General features: G+C 39.4%; 1 protein-coding gene across 2 annotated transcripts in view; it reads right to left on the bottom strand.

The window, feature by feature from the left end:
- Positions 1 to 25,088, bottom strand: part of nhsl2 (NHS-like 2) — a 161,506-nt gene that overhangs the window by 54,574 nt on the left and 81,844 nt on the right. Inside the window, exon 1 of one of the 2 annotated variants that reach the window (XM_067579882.1) lies at positions 19,357 to 19,641. The exons of the other annotated variant lie outside the window; for it this stretch is intronic. Coding sequence (XP_067435983.1) covers positions 19,357 to 19,381 — 25 coding nt within the window. The 5' untranslated portion in view covers positions 19,382 to 19,641. Of the gene's footprint in view, positions 1 to 19,356; positions 19,642 to 25,088 lie in introns of those variants that run through there. 2 annotated transcript variants of the gene reach the window in all.

The following is a 25,088-nucleotide window of genomic DNA, read 5'->3' as shown; positions in this document are numbered from 1 at the left end:
GTTGTGAGTTATCACTTTTGTAAATTATCCCAAATTGTGTCTGCATGAACTGCTCCTCTTTGTAAAAGTGTGATAAACGTATGCTAATTGTATGCTGATTAATGTACTGTCAAAAAGTCAATAGCAGTTGGTTAAGACAGTTGCTAATTGTGTAGGGCCAAATCAAATGTTCCTCTCACAGAAAGCAGCTGGCAAAAAAAGGAAACCTTTTACTAAATAATAGTGTTGTGACAAAACTACTATCAGGCTAGGACCTTTGATGAGTGTTTACATTTATAAAAGGCAACTTCTTTACATGGGATATGAACACTTGAACCGTGCACTGCTAGCATACTTTAAATAACTGACAGCAGGCCTCTAGGGAATATTTTCCAAGATTAATCTCCAAACAACTTCAAATATTAGTTTTGGGTCAAATGTATTTAAATAAAAGTGTTTTCTGTGCTTCCTAAATGAGAATCCACATTTCAAGAAAACAGTACAGTCACAATTTGACTGCTGTCTTTTTTAAACAGGTATAACTGTGTTTTTGTTGTCTTGTCACAGTCATGAGGAAGTTTCTGACCTCAAAAGACTTTCAGTCGGCGTAGAAATCAGGGAGATGATGGATCAGACTGTTTTGACGGATACAAGAGACAGAGGGATCTTTAGGGAGACTCGTTTCCTTTGAGGTTAACAATTAATTCTTGATTAAAAAGATGAGCGACACACATATACACGGAGTGCTCTTCAGCGGAGAATGTCACTCTTTTTCTTCCTCCCTTATGTAACCACGGTGGCATGAAAAGGAAAGGAATATAGAGGGACTGGATGGAGGAGAGACACAAGCCTCTGGGCATCACTGGGCAGATTTATAAAAGAAAAACTCAATCTCCACAGTCCCTTTGAGGAAAGGGAAAATATGGTTTTGGATAGAAATGCAAGCCATAGACAGTGTGGTTTAGTGTTCAGAGATTAAGTGTGAACATGAATGTCAGATTTAAGTTCAATCCCCACAAAAGCCAATATGCTGAATGGCTAAATAGACCTGAATAGATGAGGCTCTTTTTTATGTAAAAAGGCGTATTTTTCAGTTTATTTTGTTTTTATAAATCAAAGATCAGTCAAATCAACCAAAGAATATTAAAAGAAAATGACCAACATAAAAATCTGGGTTAATATTGCAGTATAAAAACACTACAGGCAGTGCTTATTTTTGGTGGAAATCAGTATAAATCTAAAAATTGTTGTTGAGTTTTCTGTTTACAATATTTGCAGGCATATGCACATTTATATCATACTCTGACATCCAAGAGGATGTTGAGCTGAATTTTAAGGTAATAATCTCTCATATATAACAGGTTTTAAGGTCGGCTAGCAAGCTAGTTGAACAAAGAGTAGAATTATCAGCCTAGGTGTAGTTACTCATTAAGAAATAAAACGGTTTTTACATTGTATGTTCTGGAGGATTTCCTTGTTTAGGTGTTTTACATGGACCTTGCTGAAATCTTAAGAAGCATTTTGGAAATACAGTGAAACATCTTACAAAAATCCAGCAGATTGGTTTAATCTGCCTTATTACTTAGAGCAGCAGATCCTAAATTGGGGCATTGCAGGGGAGAAAAATGTGGGGAGGAACTAATTCATTTCAACTGATCCCGTTTGGGATCAATAAACAAACAGGTGTGCTCTGTGAGGTGTAAAATACAAGATCAACAGACTGTAGACAGGGAAGAAAAGTAAAAACAGATGATGCTCAACAACCAACCAATCAAATCCAAAGTACAACTTTTCACTCTATAATTCGCTCTAGACGTCGCAGGAGAATCATGAGTCTCTTGGGTCTCAAATGTCCCCAATATAAATCTACAAAACTCTATAATTTGGTTGTTTTTTCCGTAATTGAGTACAACACCACCCCCATTTGAGTTAGAGCTGTAACGATTAGTCAATTAATTGATTAACGGCCAACTACTTTGATCATAAACTAATCATTTTGAGTCAATTTTTAAGATATATAGTCCAACTTCTCTGGTTCCATCTTTTTAAATGAGAATATTTTCTGGTTTCTTTGTTCCTCTATGACAGTAAACTGAATATCTTTAGGTTGTTGACTGTTGGTCAGGACACAACAAGACATTTGAGGATGTCAAAGACCAAACAACTATTCGATTAATTGAGAAAATAATCCACAGATTAAACGATAATGAAAATAATCGATAGTTGCAGCCCTAACTTGAATGGCTGGGAAATCTGGAAATGTGGGCAGCGATTCAGAAGTCTGGAATGAGTGTAGAACCTAATGAGAAACATGCATGAAAGAGATTCAGGATGTTAATGATATTAAATTCTTTAAAAACTTGGGTTTGAAAAAGGTGCAGTGAATGTCAAAAGCACCATAACATGTATAGTTCGGAGCCAGGAGGGAGTGAAACCTGCTACCTTGACGGCATTAGCACCTGGGTGTAGTTACTCGAGGGAAAAACACGAATCATCATGGGTGTTAGTGACGACTTTTAACCTGGAAATGAAGACGGTGCACCCACTGACCTCCTTCATCATCCGACACTATCACAGCGAAACAAGAGACTAATGAAAAACAGAGTTGAGAGAAGAGTGAAACTTCCAGCTGACACACAGAAAACACCGGAGTGATACTTCTGCTGCGCCCACTTGCACAACCGAGGGAGATGACACACACACACATACACAAACACACACAAACGCAGATCTCTCCGACACATTCAAGCATGAAAAAAGTTTGACAACCCAGCCACAAACAGACACACGCATATGTAGAAAACAAAGTTTCACAATACACCTACTATAGAAATATACCGACACACATTCACAAACACACCGACGAGGTGTTGCGTTATTTTTCTCCCCGGCCTATTACTAATTCATTCCCCTCTGTGTGCGTTGGAGTGTCAGCAGGGAGGACACAGATTTAGACAAGCTGTTATCACCGGACACACACACACACACACACACACACACACAGATGACTGGGTAAACACAAGATATCCATCTCTCATATTTTAGCATTTTATCACCTACAGACTTGCAAAGATTTCGTGTTTGCATGATAAAAATACATTTCTGTCTTTCGCACACTTGTGAGGAAATGCAACGTGGTTGATAGTCCAGGAGCTACGGCTGTATGCCAAGTACTAACAATACGTGTGTGTGTGTGTTTGAGTGTGTGTGTGTGTGTGTGTATTTCAGGCTTATGAGCCACTGTTTGTGTTAGCCCAGTGCTCAGCAAACTCGTTTATGTCTGTCTTAAATAACAGTGTCACTGCACACTGAAAAGCTGGGCTAAAACTTGTGTGTGTGAGCGTATGTGAGAGTGTGTGTGTGCCCATCCAAGTGAACACGCCTTGTGTTTTCCTCACGGTTAATAAAAGCTGTGCAGTAAACCAGATTTACCGACTACTCTGAGGCCAAACTGAACGTTAGCCGTCCCTCCGGGTGTCGTTATCGAAAGGAAACAGGCTTCTTACGCAGCAACATTATCCATACTGACCTTTATTGTTACGACTGACTAACAACAAAGGTCGGCGTAGATGATATAACCGACCTCTGAGTCTCTTCGCAATCAAGGTAATAAAGCGTCAGAGTTAACAACGGTGTGAAAATACCTGCTGAGAACTACAGATTTAAGTAAGTTTCTGCTGCACTGAGAACCAAAAATGCAAAGTGCTGACACTCTAATGCTCGGATTTATACGCTTGCTCACTTTGTTCAAGTAGTTTGAGATTTAAAACTCAAATTTTGTCGATTTTAGACTGCAGGCAAAGTTCATGTAGAGCTGCTCAACTCAACTTTAGAAAAGTTTGTCTTCTTTTGTTGAATACAGAAAGTTTCTGTGGAAAAACAATATTTATTTTTGCTTCATTTATTTCTCAAGGTAAAGTGTTTTTTTTTGGAATCAATACCGAAACTGAGGTATTGTATCGGCAGCAGTATTGAAAAATGTCAAATGACGCTCAGATAAAAATGAGTCGACAGTTTGCTGTGACTCCGTTGACAACAACGATTCGTCAAAAGTGTGTGTTATTGTATTTATTGTAATGGTTTAGTTTATTTCAAGGTTACTTATTGTAAATATCGTGGTTTGGGTATCAATAGAGGCTCAGAAAGACTTTATTTGTGAATTATCAAGCAGAATAAAGAAATGTAGGATGTTAATGACTGAAGCTGAACTAGGTGTAAATGTAAGTGGATATACCAGAAAAGGAAATTAATAAAACATGAGTGCTGATGATTTTTTATATTTTGTTTTTTCTTGAAAATTACTTCATGATCTCTACAACAAAAACATGTTTTCTGCCAGATTTGTTGTTTTTTCATTGTAACAAGCTTTGTTTTCTGAACATTATCACACTGTAACTTACTGCAACTGCAAACCTGTTTCATGATCATGGGGAAATATATATAGTTATTTGTATATATAGTTTTTTTAATTACAAGAAATCACATCTTGTCAATTTGAATTTAATTACAGACATGGTCCCATAGCCCAAAGACAAAACCAGCTTTCCCTCTTTGACTTGTAAGCTTGAGTAAATATCCAAATCAGTGGGACTAAAGTCAGTTAAGGCGAACTTGCTGCTGAATAAGTGACACCAAAATAGCGAGAGACAACCTTTGTACGCCGCCAGACTCGGCGTGAGTCACATTGTCGGGACCGTGTGAAGTCGTGTCATTCGACACAATTCGCGACTCTGCCCCGTGCCAGAGCAGCCCACTCATCCTGGTGGCTAAATGAGCAAATGAGCCGAGTGTGAATCAGAGGTGTTGCGGCAGTAAAGGTACACGGGAAGCCGGAGGGTTACTTCCTGTTATAATGGACCGATGATGAGGCACGGTGAGTCAAGACAGGAGTGTGGGGAGTATGTCAGATTGGATTTTTGTGATGTAGATTGACAAGAAAACATGTCTGTTTTGGGTTTTTTTTTTGCCATGTTATATGCCACTTGTCCTTTGGATCACACCATTTTCTCCATCTTCCAACTTTTCTTCAACTATTTCGGTTGTTATTTCTTGTCGCAGCAGGGTTTTATACAGGGATACATGACATATTTCTCTACTGAAGTGTTTGGTTGGGTTCTGATTCAAGTTTCCCATCCAGAATACAACATCGAAATCAAAAGTGCTCACTCGGGCCTAGTTCTGTCTTTCGAAAACAAGCAAGCAGGAAAAAAATATGCAGTCTTGACATTAGAAAGGTTATTTTTTTGTCAGTTGGTCTCACATTCAGCTGAAGGATTTGTCTCTCAATTTATCAGTCATTTGATACAATTAAAATGCAGAAACGTCTCTTAAAATGAAGAATTATTCAGCTTTTTTTTTGTGGAAGTCTACCCGGTTTTGCATATTGTGGTAATATATTGCTCAAATCACCTTCAGTATGGTGGCCCACAAGGGGCAGGTACATTAATGCATCACTGTTTGACAATTCAAATAATGACTGGGCTATTTTCAAGTCTATTTTTTGCTCCTAACTTTTAATTTCAGAGGCATTCTATTAATTTTGTAGTGCGAAATTCCCCTGAGTGCCCATTAACTTTTAACCACGCACAAAGTGTGGGACATGTCTTAGTGAAATATGGAGAAAAACAGTGTAAACATATATTTTTAAAGACCTTGTGCAATGCTGTGAAAGATCTAAGAAGAGGGTGTTTGTAAGGATTTGGAGTCCCAGCTGTGGCAGATGATGATGTCTGAGGTTTTTAACGAGAATTCGGCCAAACAGGATGAAGGCTGCTAATTAATGTAGCCCACGGGTCTGGACGCAAGGCGTGAATGTTCCCTCATAACAAGTCAGTCTTAAGTGGTTAAATTGCAAGAAAATATGTGTGTGTGCATGTGTTCGTATGTGATAAATCTGATTCAGTAAGAAGATTTGTGTGCATGTGGGTGTGTTTGCATGTAAGCGTGTTCAGACTGCAGCAGCCAGCAGCTTTTCCACGGCTCAGTGTTGCCCCCTGCAGGACAAACAGGCGTAAAACACAGATAATGACACCGAGAAAACCACAAACCACATCAATTATCCATGTGTTCAGTTTCTGTGAAGAAGCAATTTGAAGTCTTTTGAATTCTACTCGTGTTTCAAGCTACAATAAATGAACATTTTCTGCAAAATCTAACCAAATAAGCATCAGAGGTAAAACTGCAGTAAAGACTGAATGATGCACTGAAAGTATGAGTAATTTAATATGGATGTTTTCACTTTTTAATGATTTTATAAAGACACTACCAGTACTGTACAGTGCATTTACCATTTTTTAATATTAGCAGGTTTGTTTACTTCTGAAGCAAATAACTGCAAACACACTTTAACTCTGATACACACTCATTTAAGGAGACATTTTACAGAGTTGTGAATCAGTATCAGATGTTTTCAATGATATATTAAACAGCACATTCACACAGAAACATTAAGTCTTGTAGTTACTGCTGTAAACTCTCTGAAGAATAACCTGGATAGCTTTAGAAATGCTAATTTATTACATTTTAATGACATTTGCAATTCTATTTACACCCTGTCCTCACACTATTAATAAGAACACTAACAAATAATCAATCTTCTGATGCTCCATTGTTCAAAAACTATTAAAAACACATCAGTGAGCCACTGTTGCACTGGCTGACATGTTCTTTCATTACCTTGAACACGACCACTGTAGTTTATTTTGGGTCATTCCCATATACACCATCCTGCTCCCTCAAATACTCACTAGACCATTAAACATGTATTAATCCGCAGCTGAAAATAGTCCCTAACAAATGCAGTATTTACTCCAGTTTGAGCGATGTTTCCTAAACACTACAGTGCCCAGCTGTTTTATGAGATTAACAAGTCTTTTATAAACATGAAACTGTATTCTTGTGACCCCTTATTAAAGATTTACATCTTCAGTAGGAACCAGCGACCTCCGGACTAAGAGCCACAGTTTGAAAGTATTGAGCAACACCTGCTCGGTTTTGGTCTTTGTTGATAATAAGAACATGTAGAATAGCACCTTGCTATTATTAAAAAAAGAATAGTGCATCAGAATTTAGACCAAACAGATGGTGAAGCTACTGTGTGTAATACCTGACGGAGAACACCACTAAATATTAAACAAAAACCTGTGAACACAAATCTAATCTTACAGCTGCATCAGTTTGAAGCAAAGAGCACAATATCTTTAAATGTGAAATGTTTACCTTGAATGTAACAAATTTATGTCATTTTTAACCCAATAAACCTTTTCAGACAGTTTATTGTAAGGAAAGAAAGCTGCGTCTTTGGCATCTAAAGCAATCGAAGACAAATGCAATCGCACAAATTCACCTCCTAAATCAATACACACACACACACACACTCACATATATTTGCTAAAAAGGTGTGTACTCCTCAGCTCTACAGTGAGACCTGGGCTGTCTGCAGTGATTAGACCTTGAAAGTAATTTATAGTGACACGAGCCACAATTCATCCTCTCCCTCCCTCGCTTTCACTCGTCTGTCCTCCTCCCTCTCTCTTTCTCTAAATCACTTTCCTTCTCCTGTCCTCTCTCTCTCTCTCTTTCCACGTCTCGCCCGATTTCATCCTTTATTCCCTAAATCACACCGAGTTCCTCCTTTCCACTTCTCCCCTATTCTTTCCTCCATATTTCTCCCCTCCCCGTCTCTCTCTTGTCAGATATTCCTCTGAGCTTTCCCGTCGTCTCCCCTCGTTCTTCTTCTGTCACATCTCCTTCATTACACACACACACACACACACACATCACACACACAAAATGGGGGACAAGTGTGAGGGTGGAGTAATGGAATTGGGTCTAATGAGGAGGTGTGTGTGTGTGTTTATGTGTGTTTGTGTGTGTGTGTGTGTGTAATCAGAGGACTAATCCACCTGGCTCAGCCACCATGGCAAATAAGCTCGACTGAACCGAGGACAAACGGAGCAGTAGACATGCCAAATGGCCATTTTTTGGGTGTGTATGTATGGATAATGTATATATGTGTGTGTGTGTGTGTGTATTTATTGTATATTTCCTCATGTGTGTATGCAAACGTATCATCCCGAAAAGACATAGCACTAAACGCACATACTGATGGGATCTTCTCTGCTAAATAAGTGTGTTTTCTGTGTGTGTGTGTGTGTTTTCCTTGTGTTTGTGTGTGTGTGTGTGTGTGTGTGTGTGTGTGTGTGTGTGTCAGTCAGTCCGGGGCCTAATTGAAGAGCTGGATGCGTTCAGCCATGTTTGCTAACAAGAACAAAGATCCAATTTTATGCTAATTACTGACGCAGAGATTTGCGTCACTTTGATTGTGATGGTTAGTCGGGACGAGGAGATAGTTGACATGACTCACAATAAGTGGAAACACACACACACACACACACACAGTGGCTTCATCTCCAAGCACCACCACATGGAGGAAATATCTGTATTTTTGAAATTGATAACCGTTATTTTCAAAACACTCTTTTATTATGCCACGGTTGCCGTGGATACAGATGAATCAGGCTGGCAGGAAACTGCAGTCACACTCGAGATACACACTTGATGCACACATGCAAACAGGTGCACATAAACATGAATGACTAAGCATTTCAGTCACTTCATTCACACACACACAGTTTACACATCTGCTTTACTTGTGTTCATGTTTGCAAATATGTGTTTTGTGTGATTTGACTCATATATGGTGTGTAGTTACATTTTGAGGAGGCTTCTGTTGTTGCAAGCGGTGTGGAAATACCTTAAAGTGCAACGCCATCGACGGTCGCTAGATGATGGCTCCATTTAAAAAAAAGCTTCAACTTCTCTCTAGAAATACTAAGTCAATAAGGAAAACGAGTCATTATGGTCTCAATCACTAAATTCAGGCTTTCTAATAAGTCTGCTGGTGGCCATTTTGGAAATTATCACTCTGTTAATACGGTTTTTTCCAGAGCATGAAAGACAACACTCCTTATATGGAAGAGCCTGGCTCCAAACCGTGACGTCACACCTCGCTACATCCATCTTTATATACAGCAGTATGGTTTAAAGTTGTCACATCCCCAGTAGCGTTCACAATAATGATGAAGCACAACAAATAAAATGCTGATATTGGAAAAACAAATCTGTAAAGTGGAAATCTGTTAATAAAACACTTTTAATATATTATTTCTTTACCTGTGTCAGCAAAAACAAAAAGCTGCTAATACAATATAAGACTATGAATGAATGAAGAAGTCGCAGATTAAACCATCAGATATCCTCAACAACTATTATTCCCTTAAGACATTTCACACACGGTCTCACTCTGCTGCTCCCGAGACTAAGAAATACAACTATATAAATGCAAAGCAGGCTGATGTGTGTGTTCTCATATACAGTATGCAAAAATATTCCTACAGTCTATTATAGTAAACAAATCCAGATTGGTTACATTTGCTGATATGGCATAGAATACCTAATAATCCACCAAACCACTGCCAAAGAATGAGTCATATTCATTAAAAAAAATACCGCTGAGCCGCAATCAGCTGTAAGATCATCAAAGAGGATCGTTTCTGACAGTCGAACCTTTCAAATTACAAGCTTTTTTTTTTTTTTTTTTTTTCTCCCCCCTAAAAAAAAGTAGGATCCCAAATCTTTGATGTCATTCATCTTCTGCAGCCGCACCGCTGGCTGTGTACGAGCATCCGACTGTGTTATTTGAGCTCTTCCTGACCCAAATATGAGCTTTATCTTAATTTGTACTCGTCTCCGAACTACAAAAAATCCCTCCAGATCCCCCCTTAAAACTCTCCTTCAGTGATAATCTCTCATCATTTAAGTCAAAACCAGGTCAGCAACAGCCTGCCCACCTCCTTCCTCCTGACTCACTTTGAGATTTACCGGCATCTAAACTGTTTAACAGGTGCTGCTGACACGTTCGTACTGAGGTATGATTAACAAACAAATGAGGCTAATTAATAAGACAAGCAGCCTCTAGATTACACTTGTTACTCTTCAGGGTTACATTTGGCGGGAAATTTGCTGGAAACTATGACCAACCTGCATATATATTGTTTAAATACGCCAAGTCTTCTTATATATACATCATCTCTGATAGTAAAGTTTATAATTTAGCTGTAAAATGTCCAACTTTTTCACTTTTTGTTACTCTTTATTAACCAAATTTCCTTAAAAGCTCGTCAGGTGGTCTGGGATCAGGTCTGCTTTCTGTCCCCAGAGTAAAAACTAAACATGGTCAGTTTTTATGCTCCACATATCTGGAACAAACTGCCAGAAAACTGTAGATCTGCTGCGACTCTCAGTTCTTTTAAATCGCAGCTGAAAACCACATTAACGGTTAATATATTACGCTGCACCGTTACTTTTATTCTCTTGTTTTATCTTGTCTTATTCCCTTTTTAGCTTCTTTTTATTTCCAAATTTAACATTTTTTAATTGTTTTTATATGTCTTTTTTACTTGTGTTGCGTTTATATTCTGTTTTAATGCCTTTTATGCTCCATGTAAAGTACTTTGAATTGCCTTGTTGTTGAAATGTGCTATACAAATAAACTAGCTTTGCCTTAAAACGTCTTATATGTGACATTCCAGTGTTTACTTACTTTTGCACCATTTTCACCCCAAAGGTAATCCAGATCCAGGTTTTCCAATAGTTATGATTGCAAATGTTTGTTTTTTTTTAACACTTTTGCACAAAATGTTACTTACGGCTCTTTCGCCCTAAAACCTCCTGATATAAAAAATTCATGTTGGAGTTAATGGTGAAAACAGAAAACAGCGGAGCTACTGTATCTGCTGACCTTTGAGTTCATCGGAGTGAGTTCTCGCTCAAGCTGTAACTTTAAAACACTCCGCTAAGTCATTTCTGAACCGTTGTGATGGACTGTGTGTCACTTTACTGACTGCAACTGTAAATTCAGACACTGCACACACTCTGATTATTTATCAAAGTGATTGATAACACGCACAAACTGCAGATATCACAGAGCTGACTGACTCAGCAGCTTGTGCCAGAGGTCAGGGAGTTTGTGTGTGTGCGTGTGTGCGTATAGGCGTGTGTGTGTGTGTGTGTGTGTGTGTGTGTGTTTGTGTGTGTGGCTACATGAGAAAACAGAGGGAGAGTTTATGTATCTGTGTCCCGTCTCTCGCCTCAGAGGAAAAGACTGCGGCAAAACGGACAGGAAGTGATGTCACAGGCCTTTCAAGGTCAGCGGCTCGTCTCTGCAACCATCCCTCACATCCACATCCCCACACACACACACACACACGCACACAGACACACACACACCCAGTATTTCCTCCGCCAAAACAAACAAAAAAAAATATCTCCATGACCTTTTGACCCCATCAGCGGAGGTCATCGCACACTCGTCCTGCTGTAGTTCATCAATCTTCCTTTATCACTTTTACCTCACACACACACACACCTACACACACACACACACACACTGACCCTGTAGCGATTACACATGCCCTGCCGCTGTATACACTGGGACACAGATGGTTCAAGGTGTACCGTACACGCACACACACACACACACACACACAAAACAGCTGTCAAATCCCATCCAAGCGGAAACATCTGCACCGATTCAAGCCGCGAGTTCTTCACATAAAACTTTAAAAAGACAGAAAATTATATCAAGTTCGGCAGATGCAAGCCGAGAACGTTTCTCTCTAAACGCTACAAGATAAAAAAAAATTTAAAAAAACAGGAAACAGGGGAAACACTTTACGCGTCGGACAGTCATACATTACGTCTTTGTCTTTGTCTCGCTAACATGACAATACACGATGTCGCTTTAACATTTTATGCTGAACAACACTTGTGATGCTTTCAATATTTCATGCTGCAAACTGCAACCGCTGGCACAGAGGACTAGTCGCACCGCTTTAACATAACAGGAAGAGACGTCGCTGTTTTGCTTTTTTTTTGCCTCCTGTTATGCAGAAAAACTGTAATCCGGCTCCCTTTAATTTGCACAATACATCACGTTTTTAGCATCTTTTTTTTTGTTTTTTTTTTGTCTGACACTTCAAGGTGTTATTACAACTACAGTTTGTTCTTTTACAGAACAATGGTGGGAGTGTTTACACTGTTGGCTCTTTTTTTGTGTGTGTTTAGTCTGACTTTTAGGTTTTAATAAACCTTCCGTCACGTCAGAGATGCAGTTGTTTTTTTTTTTTCACATTGTTTATAGCTGGATAACAGATGTGCAAACACACAAAGGATTAATTAATCATTACGCTGATAGGAAAAATGCAGCAAAACAAGGTGTTGTGTGAGCTATTTTTGATGGTAATCTGTTAGAAAATTACACGTTTAATAGTAGAATCATTAATATTTTTGTTGGCTTTTATGAGACAGCTGATAGGTGAAAGCAAATCAGGATGTTCCTTCAAAAATCCAACTTTCAGAGCCTTGAGAGCTGCTCTAATCTTTATGTTTTATGTCTGACAATGGATCAAATCACTATGTGTAATATGAAGAGGTTGCTCATAGCGGTTTCCCTCAGTTCTACGGAGCGTTTAAGCATCTTTTAGCTCATTTTTTAAAGTTTTACAGCCTGTGACATTACTGTTTTTGTTCAGTCTCGCCACTCTGATCGGCGTCATTTCCAGAAAACGACTGATATAAATCCACCACTGTACGCTATTTTCCCATCGCTGATGAGCATAGAGGAGACTTTAGAGTCGGATATTCCCTTCAGGAGTTGTTGGAGTGTGAATATTTCATACATAGAAACACAACTCCGAATGCTAAATATGCAGCTACATGTTCAACATATTAACTTTATATGGTGACAAGATGTCAGAGTTGTGTTCACAGCGGCAAAAGAAAATCGATTAATGCAGCTTTCAGTACTTTGAAGACTGATTAAGGAAATCTATTTATGGTATAACTTTCTCCCAGTTATGGCATGCAGTCTACTTTCTGTCTCATGTCCTGTTTACATGCTGTTTTATTTTGTTTCAGCAAAACAAATCCTCTGTATACCATACACTGATGTCACACAGTCAAGATTTACTCTCCAACTTTACTGTAGTTGCCAAATAAATGAATTATTATATTGTTTCTACTGGAGCTCCAGATCAAGAGCATTGAATGGCTGCACTTCCTGTCTGGCCCACTTTGACAGTTGGCCTCATCTGTCAGTACGGACTACAATCCCCAGAGGCATCTTATCACCGGCTGCCAGGCCCTCAGATTTGTTTTGGCACCGCTTCCTGTAGTTCCAGGCTGCTTTGACGAAGTTAACCTTGTCTGACAAGAAAACTACAAACCCCACTGGCACCCAGTGACTGATACCAGCTCCCACCGCGCTCCCATCCACCACACTGTTCGTAAAGAATGTGTTTTCTTCTCGTTCAGGATTATTCCCACACTGTGTCATTGTATGTGTGCGCCTGGTCTTCTCAGTCGGTTGATGCTGCACAGACCACCTCCCATTACACCATCGGCCAGCACACACACACACACACACACACACACAGAGGCTCTAGGGAGCTTCGTTGTCTCGGTAAGATTACTTCCAGGAGCCATTGTCTCAGAGGAGAATCTGAAAGGAAACAGCACTCCATCTATTTCCTGTTCCCATCCTGTCCACTGGACAGACAGCTCTAATAAACGCAAACAGCACAGACGAAAAAAAACAAAAAAACGCTCAACGTGCAACAGAACAATTTCATTAAAGCCACTTTAGGAATAAATTTGACTTAGTTGATATGACATAAATGTGAAGCGACTCAGCAGCTCTCATTTTTAACAACCTGAAACCATTAAATATGCATCACGTCTGCTTTGGCAGAAGATTTTTCTAAAGAAAGATCCTACACATCAAGTATGCAGAACAGCAAATGGTCCGTCAAGCTGTGAGTTGATTTACTGATTTACAGTGAAACTGACAGCAAAACACATTTATTTACAAGTAAAAGTCACTAACTTGTCCTCTAAAGATACAATAAATATAATGATATATCTAAAATACAATTTAAGATATAATATATATCAAGACATTTCATTTACAACGACAAAAAAATGCAAATTTTCACATTTGAGAAGCTGACACCAGAGAATATTTGGCACTTTTGCTGAAATGATTAATCAATTATTAATCTTGCAGTTGATGAATTTTCTATTAATCAATTAATCATTTCAGTTACAGCCTTCTTTACTTTTATGGAAGTAAACAATTAGCTCATTTATACAGTTTATGTCAAAGGAATAATGTGACAGTTACATGAGAAGATTGACATCACTCTCATGTCTGTGCGTTAAAGGGAAATTCTGGTTTATTTGAACTTGATGTATTTATAAATGTGGCCGTAGTGGCTCTACGGGTGATGCTAACTTTGCTCTCACTAACTCCATTACAAAAAAATGAGGGGAAACAAGAACTCACACAAAACAACATACTGTATATCAGGGCAAGCTGTTCAAGTCTCCTACATCTTCCCAAATAAACACAATTTTTACATGAATCATTTGAAATGTTTGTCTTCGAGTCAAACCAACACAAAAATTAGCAACCTTTAGCAGCCTTTATGGCTAACTGCACATCCGGAGCAAATTAGCATGACCCATGGAGCCACATATAGCCACATTTATCAGGTTGAAATAAACCAGAATTTCCCTTTAAGTACAGAGTTATAGCAATGAGTTGTTTAGCCTAGCTTAGCTTAAAAACTGGATGTAGCAGGGACAGCTAGCTTGGCTCTCTCCAATGTTTAAAAACAAACACCTCTTAAGCTAATTAACATGTTAAATCACATTTCTTTAATCCCTACACAAACAGAAATGTAATAACGTAAGCTTGTTGTTTTTACAGGGCACAATAAGGCTAACTGTTTCCTCCTGGCTCCAGTCTTTATGCTAAGCTAAGCTAACCACCTCCTAGCTTCATACTACGTGCAGATTTTTCTAACTCTTGGCATTAAATGTCAAACTACTCCTTTAATTTTCTGTACATTTATATTCATGCATGCACATTAACAAACATGCACTGTGTCCTGATATTTATCTACTGGTTTATTAATGACAAAATGAATGATGTGCTTGGTTTGAGCAAGAAAAAAAACAAACAAACATACACACACAGTCGCTCTCACACATGTATGCACACTAGCTTATATGGAGCCAAAATCCTCGAGGGAAAGTCACACGCAGGTCAAAGACATCGTTTACACACTCATTTAATTTAGATTCACCAGCGCACAGTTCAGCTCACACACAGTCCAGTATGTAAACATTACAGGCAAATGATCAGGAATGTATAAATATCAGGCTCGTGTGTTGGTCGGAGGGAGAAAGAGGAGGACGGATCTGCAGCTGCTCTGACTTTTTCTACCTGCGACGGGAAATTTATTGCACCTGCCGAGCCGTCCACCTCGTTACCTCTGAACAAATCACCTGCTCTGTCTTTCTATTGTTCGTCCTCTAACCTCAAACTAAGGCTTCGTCCTTCTCTCTGACTCGTCCTCTACTCTGCTCTCCATCTTCTTTGCTTCACTCTGCAGCGGAGAAACGTCGCTGTAGTTTGTTCGAACTAAAAACAAAAGCAGCATTGTAGATTTTCCCTCCTCCCTGCTCATATTCACAGTTGGGTAAAACGTCTAACGAATGTCTGTGACCTCTGCACACAAAAAAAAACTTGTAGAAGCTTCATTCACAAAATACAACCTTGATGTTGCTGCCATACTCAACAGCTTGAAAGTAACGCAAACATGACAGAATGAGGTTAAACCAGTGTCCTCAAACCTGCTTTCACACCAGCGCACGTTTCACTATGATACTATTTAACGACGCACACAAGAGTTTACAGTCACTCTAGTCAAGCTGAAGTTGGGTGGAGCTGCTGAGACTCAAATAACACTGATAACAGTGTAATTTAAAAAAAAAAAAAAAGAGATTAAATATTTTAAAAAGCTGATAACAGTGTAGTTTGTCCCGCCTTATCAGGTGCAACAAGACGAAAAGGATGGTGCACGCAGTCAGAGTGAAAACATCCGGATGTGTGAGCTTTAAGCACATTTTCAATCTATTATAAATATAGAAATGTAACATTTTGACGCTATTTTTGAAGCTATTTATAGTTAACATATGGCTGAATTGCAGGTTACATGCTGTTCTGATGTGCTTTCAATGAGAATTGTTGTTTCTTTGGTTCTGATCTAAATTATATAAACAACAAATACACCAAAAAGCTTCTTAAAGGATGGAAATGTCATTTATATTAATAGAGAAAAAATGCTTCCTTAGTTTCTTTAATAATACAGTATGTATTTTAGATCTCATGCATCGGACATCTATTTGATAAGCATCTCACTCTCTGCTGACACACACACTCTTTTCTTGACTGTTTTTTTTTTGCCGAAGCAGCTCACGTCTCTCCAGTATGAAATATACTTGTGAATTTATATAAATGCATAACTAATGCATAGATGGTAAAAATAGTTATCCTTGCTGCTCAATGTCACTTTCCCACGAAGTCTGTGAAGCGGCTGAAGGAATGCTTCTGCTAATATTAGACTGTTCAGAGACGTCGGATACAAAATAAAGACGACTGCTGCGGACTGTACATGTGATTAAAACCTTTAAATTATAGCCACAAAGTATAACTGATCATGAATAAACCACGTATATTATATGCTTGTAAACAAACTTGACAAAACAACTCTAAACAATACAGGAAATATGTGAAAAACTACTTCTAAACACGCCGCGGTGCAACAAAGACACCAAAACTAACTAAGTTGAGGTGAGTTTTCTTCTCGAGCTACGTTATCTTATAAAATCCAGATGTTATAAAGGACATTTGATCCCCCATTAATAAAACTTTGCATCTGCATCCCTGTGGCCTCACCTACAATCATCTGAAGTAAAGTCAACCATCAGTATTGCTCAGACTGTATACAAGACAACAATATGCCAAAAACATCCACTGTGAGACTGACCTCTGGCCAAACATTAAAGCTAGGATAAGTGATGTATTTTATAAGCATTTTTTGTTATATTTGTTGAATTTCTCTGGACATCCCGACAGCAATCGATAAATCAAATGCTCTGATAATAAAAAAGGAAAAAGTGCAGCATCTGTGGCTCCGGCAGGTCTGTAATAAGTCATTTCATTTGTTGGACCAGCTACCTACCTGCTTCACTCAGAGCACATGACACAGAAATTTTGGAGGCCAGGCGAGCAGCGGCCTCCAAACCGACGGATGTGCATGAATTACAGAAAGGAGAGAAGGAACATCAACGGAAAGCAGAATGAAAAAGCAACGTGCGATCGTCGGACTGTTGCTTATAGCGCGGGTTGAAACCGAGCGGCACATAATCTTATCAACAACGCCAGAGAGCGAGAGAGAGAGACTTTCAATGGAGGTGAACTCGGCTCCCAGAAGCGAAGCGCGATATCACTCGAATTCAAGCAGGGAGACGGGATACTCATTAGTTTTGTGGCGGGCTTCAAACAGGTGAGAGGCGGACCTGTGTTAGTGTTTACTAAAGGTTGTTGCGCCTCGAGAGGAAGATGTGAGTCCGACGTTGATGCTCGGCTGCAGGGAGGGGCTCAGGACAGAGAGGAGAGGAGGGTTAAGCTGCAGGAGGAGCGTTTGTTTTGTTTGTTTTCTTCTTGTTATTGATTTTTTTTTTTTGCCTTTCTCAGAACTCTACCTACCCCAGCTTTAAAGCAACATCATTGCAAACTGCTTCTCACTCCTCTCTCCTTTCCCTCTTCCTCCTCTTCTTCACCTCCTCCCCCCCGAGGCCCCCCTCGCCCGTCTCACTCCTCAGGCTCACTCATCACTCCATCCATCACGTGTCGCAGCCGTGCCGATCTGACAATCGAGGCGCCGCATTTAGCAACTCATCAGCATAAAAATTCGATGAGACTTGATTTCATTCCCTTTCATTTTCACATTAAATTGGGCAGCGGAGGGAGAGAGACAAAGAGAGAGAGAATGAGATAATGAGAGAAGCATGTGTGTATATGTGTGTGTGTGTGTGTGTGTGTGTGTATGTGTGCTATCATGCTACTGAGCATGATCTATAAGCATGTGAAATACTGTATGTATGTGTGTTACTAGCATGTGACTGTGTGTGTTCATGCCTTGCATCATTTTTCCATACTAGAGTGTAAAATTGCGGAAAGCAAAGCCTCAGCTGTGTGTGTGTGTGTGTGTGTGTGTGTGTGTGTGTGTGTGTATTGGATATTATAATAATTGCTCTATTGGAAACCATTGTAGCCAAGCACTAAACCGCACTGTGACCAAGCCAAGATCCAAAATGCACGCTCAGCAACACAGTCCAACCAATGTGCATGTGTGCATGTGTGTGTGTGTGTGTGTGTGTGTGCCATGACCTCAGCTGACCTCGCGGCTCCTTAACAGACACGTGCAAAGACTTTTTCTGGGGTGAAAAAGACGGACAAAGCGCAAAAAAAAAGTTTGGGCTTCTGGACGTACAAAGAGCCTTTCAGAGGTGATGAGACACAAACACACCAGCACACACACACACACACACACACACACACACACACACACACACACACACACACACACACACACACGGACACACACTAGTCTTGTCTCTCTCTTATGTAAGTCTGAAGTCAAGTGGAGAGAAGATTTCCAAAGTTTCCGAATACCTCAGACTGAAACTTGGAGAAACGTGTGTAAAATGATGCACAAGATAATAATCATATTTCCATTTGATGCAACTCCTGAATGATGCAACCTATCGATATTTTTCCTTCAATTTAGGAACAAGTTGATTCAAAATACATGCAAGATCCTGTCAAACAGTGTAGAATAACCAACTTTAAACTTCAGGGGAAACAAAAGTGATCTAATACAGTATTTTCTCCTTTAGAAGAAGTTAAGAAGATTTTCAGCTGCTTTCCTTTTCAAACAACAACCACCAGTTAATACGATGCTCCTGCCTGTCAAAACTGTGAAAAGCTGCACATCAAACCTCAAACTCACACACATCAGCTACTGTGTAACGCTCCTGCAAGTTCTTGACGTTCAAAAGCAAAGTTTTGTCTCCAAATTTGCCTCAAAAATGCCAGAAAACACCAAAACCACAGCTTCAAAACACAAACAAAACGCTGCATGCTAACAAGCAGAGACGATGCAAACATAAACATATGCTACACACACGGCTAACACGGTCATGTTACCCTCACTAATGTCAAGTGTAACATTCCTGAGTTGTGGGAAAAAGTCGTCCTCCTAGTTTCAGTACCACTCGGCTCCCTGCTCCGAACTTTCTCTCAACTCCTTGATTCTCTTCCACGTGATTCCTTCATTGCCAAAAAAAAACAAAAAAAAACAACAAAACCCCCCCAAGAAATGAAATATTTCCAGTGTCTCTTACCTGTTCTGGCCCAGAAAAACTCCATGTCTGTATTCCTGAACTCTCACTGTCACACACACACACACACATGTAAGAAGAGAAGAAGTGGAGAGGGGAAAAGAGGAGGAGGAGGAGGAGGAGGAGGAGAAGAAGAGGAGGAGAGGCCAGCTGCCGACTGAGGTAAACCCAGTGACTCATTCAGTCGGAGGCTGGGGCTGTGAGCGTGTCAGCGGGCAAGAATGAGAGAGAGAGGGGGGGGAAGATATGGAAGGAGAGAGAGAGAGAAGAAAGAAAGAGAGAAAAAGAGAGAGAGACTGTGCAGGGAAGTCATATTTTCTCACATGGTGTGAGAGGAGAGAAAGGGAGGAAACTGATAGTGTGTTTTTCTCTCTCTTCCTCTTCCTTCCCAACACTTCCCCTCCACCTCCTCCTTCTTCCTTTCTCTCCTCTCTCCTCTCCGGCTTCACACCTTTAAGGAATCTGTAAAGTTTTTTAAGAGATCAGCCAGGTGGTAAATGCACTCGCTAAGTGATGATGAGAGTGAAAAGACAGTAAAAATCATCCATGTGTTGGCGATAGATCAGCAGCTCAGCTCTAATTACCTTCATATCGGATGATTCTGCAGATTTCTGCACGATTTATGTCCAATATGAATGTTCAGCGCCAAAGCAGGCAGCGGTTTGTCCTTTGGAGTAAGTAGAAAAGTTGAAAAGTTTCATGCAGCTTAGTTCATTTCAGTTTATGTTGCCTTTTTTAATGATTCCTCCCTAACTTTCACTATACTGTAGTTGCCATGTGCAAATATGAAAATGTGGATGTAATCAGATGTAATGTAATCCTGAGGTTTTGCTCAACACCATCTCCTGAAAATAATGTTTACATACGACTAAAGTGCAATTATGTTTTCAGTCAACAAAATGAGAAAATGTTATTTTATCTGTTAATTGTTAATTAACGTATTTGATAGCGCCGGCGGTGGAAACGCCGATCAAATGCTGGTGAAACAATATGAAGCTACTGAAACAGTGAAAACAAAGAAAGCTTCTTCTCATGTTTGTGTGCTGTAACTATAACATTTATTGTCCAACAAGATGGAAAATTGTGATATTGGTTCAAGAAAAGCAGCGTGAATTCATTCATATATGTCTGCTTAGTGAATGGATGCTGTGTTTACAGAAATGCTGCAGAAGTATTTATGAGAATTTACTGTACCTACACACAGTGGTGTTTTAAGCTATTTTATGCTAATGTCAACATGCTAACAATGACAATGTTTACATCCAGATGTTCAGCAGGTGCAGGGTTTACTGTGTTGATAATAATTAGTAAGACTGTACTGTACCTACTAGGGATGTGCAGAGAGCCCAGTATTTGTATTTGTATCTGTATTTGTTGAGGCAGCAAAATTATTTGTATTTGTATTCGTATAAAAGTGGAAAGAGGCTTTTATTACGCTTTTAATTTTAGAGAATTAAAGTGTTACAATAAGTGTTCATGAAGCGTGTGTCAGTAGTTCAGCTTTATCTCTGGAGAACATTCCCAACTCCGGGAGTGATGTCCAAATCAGGAAATATGCGTCATGTAGCAGGCGGATGTGACTCCCCTCACTGAGACCTACTGATAGACGTCACAGCGGAGCAGAGGAGAGACACTGACATAGCGATGGTTTGTTTTTCTTCCTGAAAAAAATCATTTTTGAAATATTTGTATGAAACTGCTTTGCTGAATAATGTATTTGTATTCGGGCACACCCCTAGTACCTACACACAGTGGTGTTTTAAGCTATTTTATGCTAATGTCTACATGCTAACAATGACAATGTTTACATCCAGATGTTTAGCAGGTGCAGGGTTTACCCTGTTTGTAATAATTAGTACTAAACCCAAACTACAGCTGCAGCTGATGGGAATGACATTTGCAGGTATTTGCCAACAAATTAACATAACATTTCAACCTGCTGGTGCATAATTTCTGTCTAAATTATGCATTAATGAGAAAATCTTGTTAAGTTCTTTTGTTTCTACAAAAATATCTGATCTTGCAGAACAATATCTGCTAGTAGTAACTAACAGCAATATTAAACTTTTTAAGGTTATGTTTAGACACTGGCAGCAAAAAAGTCCACCATGACTTGAAGCACAACCTGTTTATTAACATTTGACCAAAACCACAATCTTTCACTAACCTTAACCATTTGTTGCCTAAACCCGACCACATACACACTGAACTCAGCACTTAATTCTTTCGATATAAGCATCGCCTTCATACATAATCCAGCCAGCGATTATGTTGGCTGATGCACCATAATTGCAGCATACAGCATATTATATTAGTTTTGAAAAACAGCTTATATTTTTAGGTCAAACTAGTGTACTTTCATGACCAGGAATGAACTTTTACTTTGAAATATTTGAGTCTGGAATCAATCCTAGAACATTTTTCTATTATATTGGATGTAATTCATTCTAGTGTGTCATTTGAGAGCAACAGTTATGTTACCAAATTCCAATTTTTTGGTCATAGTGGGGACTTTTTTAAAACTTTCTTTTAACTTCTCTTATAATAAGGTTTATATTTCATTTGCTTTGTGTTGCCTACAGGGATTATGGTCTATCTATCTATCACATTTAGTGTCTATAGCTACTGTCAGAGCTCGAGTTTCCTCCACAAATATGGATCAATAATTGTCCAGAAGAAAATGCTGCAATCGTGACCTTTTTGGGGACTCTGTAGCACCGTGATCCTGTTCAGCAACGCAGTATTGAAACAGTAAATGCAACAGCATCTACAACACGTTCACATTTTTCTGCTCCCTTTCCTCTCCTCCTCCGTCATGTGCTCGTATATTGTCGGTGCAGCCCGAATCCTTTCCTTCCTCTCCTCAACAGTTACTTCCTGAAAAGGCTGGAGGTGACAAGTGACCAACAGCATTCGCACATTGTGTGTTTATACATGTATACTTGGTGTGTGTGTGTGTGTGTGTGTGTGTGTAGCTTTGTTTATAGGGAGCGCTACGGTTGATACATTTTTCAATTTTAAAACATAATCATCCCAAATATGAAAGCGTCTTCAACCTTGACATTGCTTTCACATCAGAAAAAAAAGTGTTTTGTAGTTTTCAAATTTGGAAGAAAATGAACATTTTGAAATTACTGAAAAGAAAAAAACAGGAAACAAAGAGCTGAATAATACACAGACACCGAATTTACAATCTAATTAAAGTCGGGAAAACATTACTGAAATCAATAAGATTAGTGTGAGCGTCTCTGCGAGTAATCAAGACACAACAGAAAGAGCCAACGCAACAGAAATGTCCTCCGTCCTGCACAGGAGAAACAGCAGACAAAGAGAAGAATTAAGGCAAGAAAGTCAATGACAGATGTTATTAATATCTGATATCCGAGAGTCAGGGCAGCCTAAGTGTTGTAGAAGTCGGCCGGGGAGCGTGTGAGGGCGCTGAGTTCGCAGATCTCCACCACAGAGAAAGAGAGAGAGAGAATGATTAATGCTCTCTCCACCTTTAAATACAACAGCTGAGGTTCCTCTCAGCAAAGCACTAAACTCCTTGACAGCGGCCGAGAAGCTACTCAGTCACCATTAAGACTGCGGCTGCACTAAAAAGGCTCCTATGAAACTGGATTTAACAGTCCGGGAGGAGAAGAAGTCTTCCTGGGATAAATTAAGGTTAAAAAATGTCTCACCTGGTCACAAGCATTTAAGAGACCTTTGAGACACTGTAGATGTTTCACTGCAGGCACAAGAGGGTGTTGCTATGCAACTAAAGGAAAATAATAATACATATTTTCAGGTTACAATAATATGATTACAGCTACTCTGAGCTGTGGAAGCTAAAACAAAGAGAGGAAATGGGCGATTATGGAGTTTTGAAGGTATTTATTGAAAATTAGCCAACATTTGTTTGCAGTTAGCAGTAATAGACGTTGTTATTGATGTTTAGCCAATATGTAAACCCTCCAAGCTTTACTGTGTCACTCGTGACGATTGATTTTTCTCGGATTTCTATTTTTTTCTCACACACACACACTCATCTCCAAACAGCTTTTTTCCCAGTGAATGAGCCAGTGTGCTGGTTCAGCGTCATTATGCATTAAGAGTTTGAATTCATGGATTCAAATAAGTAAGAAGACCGCCGGCCGGCAGCTTTGAACTTGTGACCTTTTATGTTACAGACACTGGCTTTGAAACGATGAGTTTATGAAGGTTTAGAGCGGTTTCATTGCTCTTAGTAAATGTTTAAAGCAAATCCTCTCCGGTCATAATCTTCACAATAAGTCCTGGCTTTTAATAGCCTCAAATAGCAGCTGAAGAACCTTGATAATATGAATGTTTTTTCACATTTCTCTCAGTTTTCTGTCGTGCACGAGTCTCTTATTCTCCACCGTGATATTAAAATGCCAAATAAAGAGAAAAACAGTGTTTTTTTTTAAAGGGCAATGAGGTGACATTAATTTTTTGCAACAAAAGTGTTCTCACAGTTTAGATCATACTGTGTAGTTGACTACTCCAGTTTAATTTTAAGGCATCATCTGCTCTTAATTGTTCTCTGCTCTGTTGTAGCAACACACCATTAACTCTGATGAGCAGGAAGGAAGATAACAGCTAATAACAGCTCTTAATACCACAAAATATGCATTTTATAGGAGATAAGAAGGTCTCGGGGAGAACTTGTAGTATTTTTTTAAAATGTAATTTAATAAGAAAATGATTTCCTTTTTCTTTCTGTCGCTGACTCTCTGCCGATCGTCTGCATCGGTGCGCGTCTTCCTGCTCGCTGTGAAGCAGGAAGATCAACAGAGTGCAGCCAAACGCATTAGCATCAACCTGGCGAGCTCGCAGTCAGTCAGTCAGTCATGGATGAAATAAGGCACAAAAAAAAAAAAAAAACTTGCCAAAGGGGGGAACTTCTTAAAATCCCAGATGATTCTGGGAAAGCTTTATGGAAACATGACCTCATTGTGACAACAGATAAAAAAAAAAAAAACCTCCAACCTGCCTCCACAACTGTTAGAGAGCAGCGCTGCGATGGCGTCCGTACAAAGTTCTGTTTTTGATTATAACTGTTTGGATGGTTTGATGAATTCAGCTGAGACAGACTTTTAGAGAGTTTACCAGTCACATGTTCATCTACTAACCAGTAAGACATGTTATTAACTTGACTGCAGTGTGTGTATTCCCACTAATCCCATTGCTAATGAGCTGTTGGAAGGTTTAACGCTCTATATATGTGATGTGATGGATCTCTATTGGATCAGGTCTGAAAAGTGCAGGTACAGGCCGGGTTCAGGTGCCGGTTTTAGGCCCGTGCACGACTTTACTGCAACATATGTGAGAATATGACGTGAAATATGAGCTATTTTATATAAATTTGCCAAAATTTGCCATTATGGCGACATTAATTCATAAAAGAAAAGGTTTGTCTACGAACCAGTGAAGCAAATTATTAATTATTTTGAGATGTTGACTCACACAGTTGTCACTTGAGACACACCCTTCACACACGTCAGACCGCTCAGCAATTAGTGCACATTTTGGTGACATGTGACACGCCCGCCATGCGGCAAACAGTCATCAGTAGGCGACACACACACACACTGTTGTTGATGAATGGACAAACCAGTGGATGCAACCGCAGACACACACACACACACACACGTGGCTGTTGGTCACTGGCAGTGTGCCGACCAGCATTCAATTGACCTGCTTTAACACCTGTACGGTTGCCATGGCAACAG

This window comes from Thunnus thynnus, chromosome 22, assembly GCF_963924715.1.
Source record: "Thunnus thynnus chromosome 22, fThuThy2.1, whole genome shotgun sequence".
Classification (NCBI taxonomy): Eukaryota; Metazoa; Chordata; class Actinopteri; order Scombriformes; family Scombridae; genus Thunnus; species Thunnus thynnus.
The sequence above is the reverse complement of the archived record's forward strand: the minus strand, read 5'-3'. Positions and strand labels throughout refer to the sequence as shown.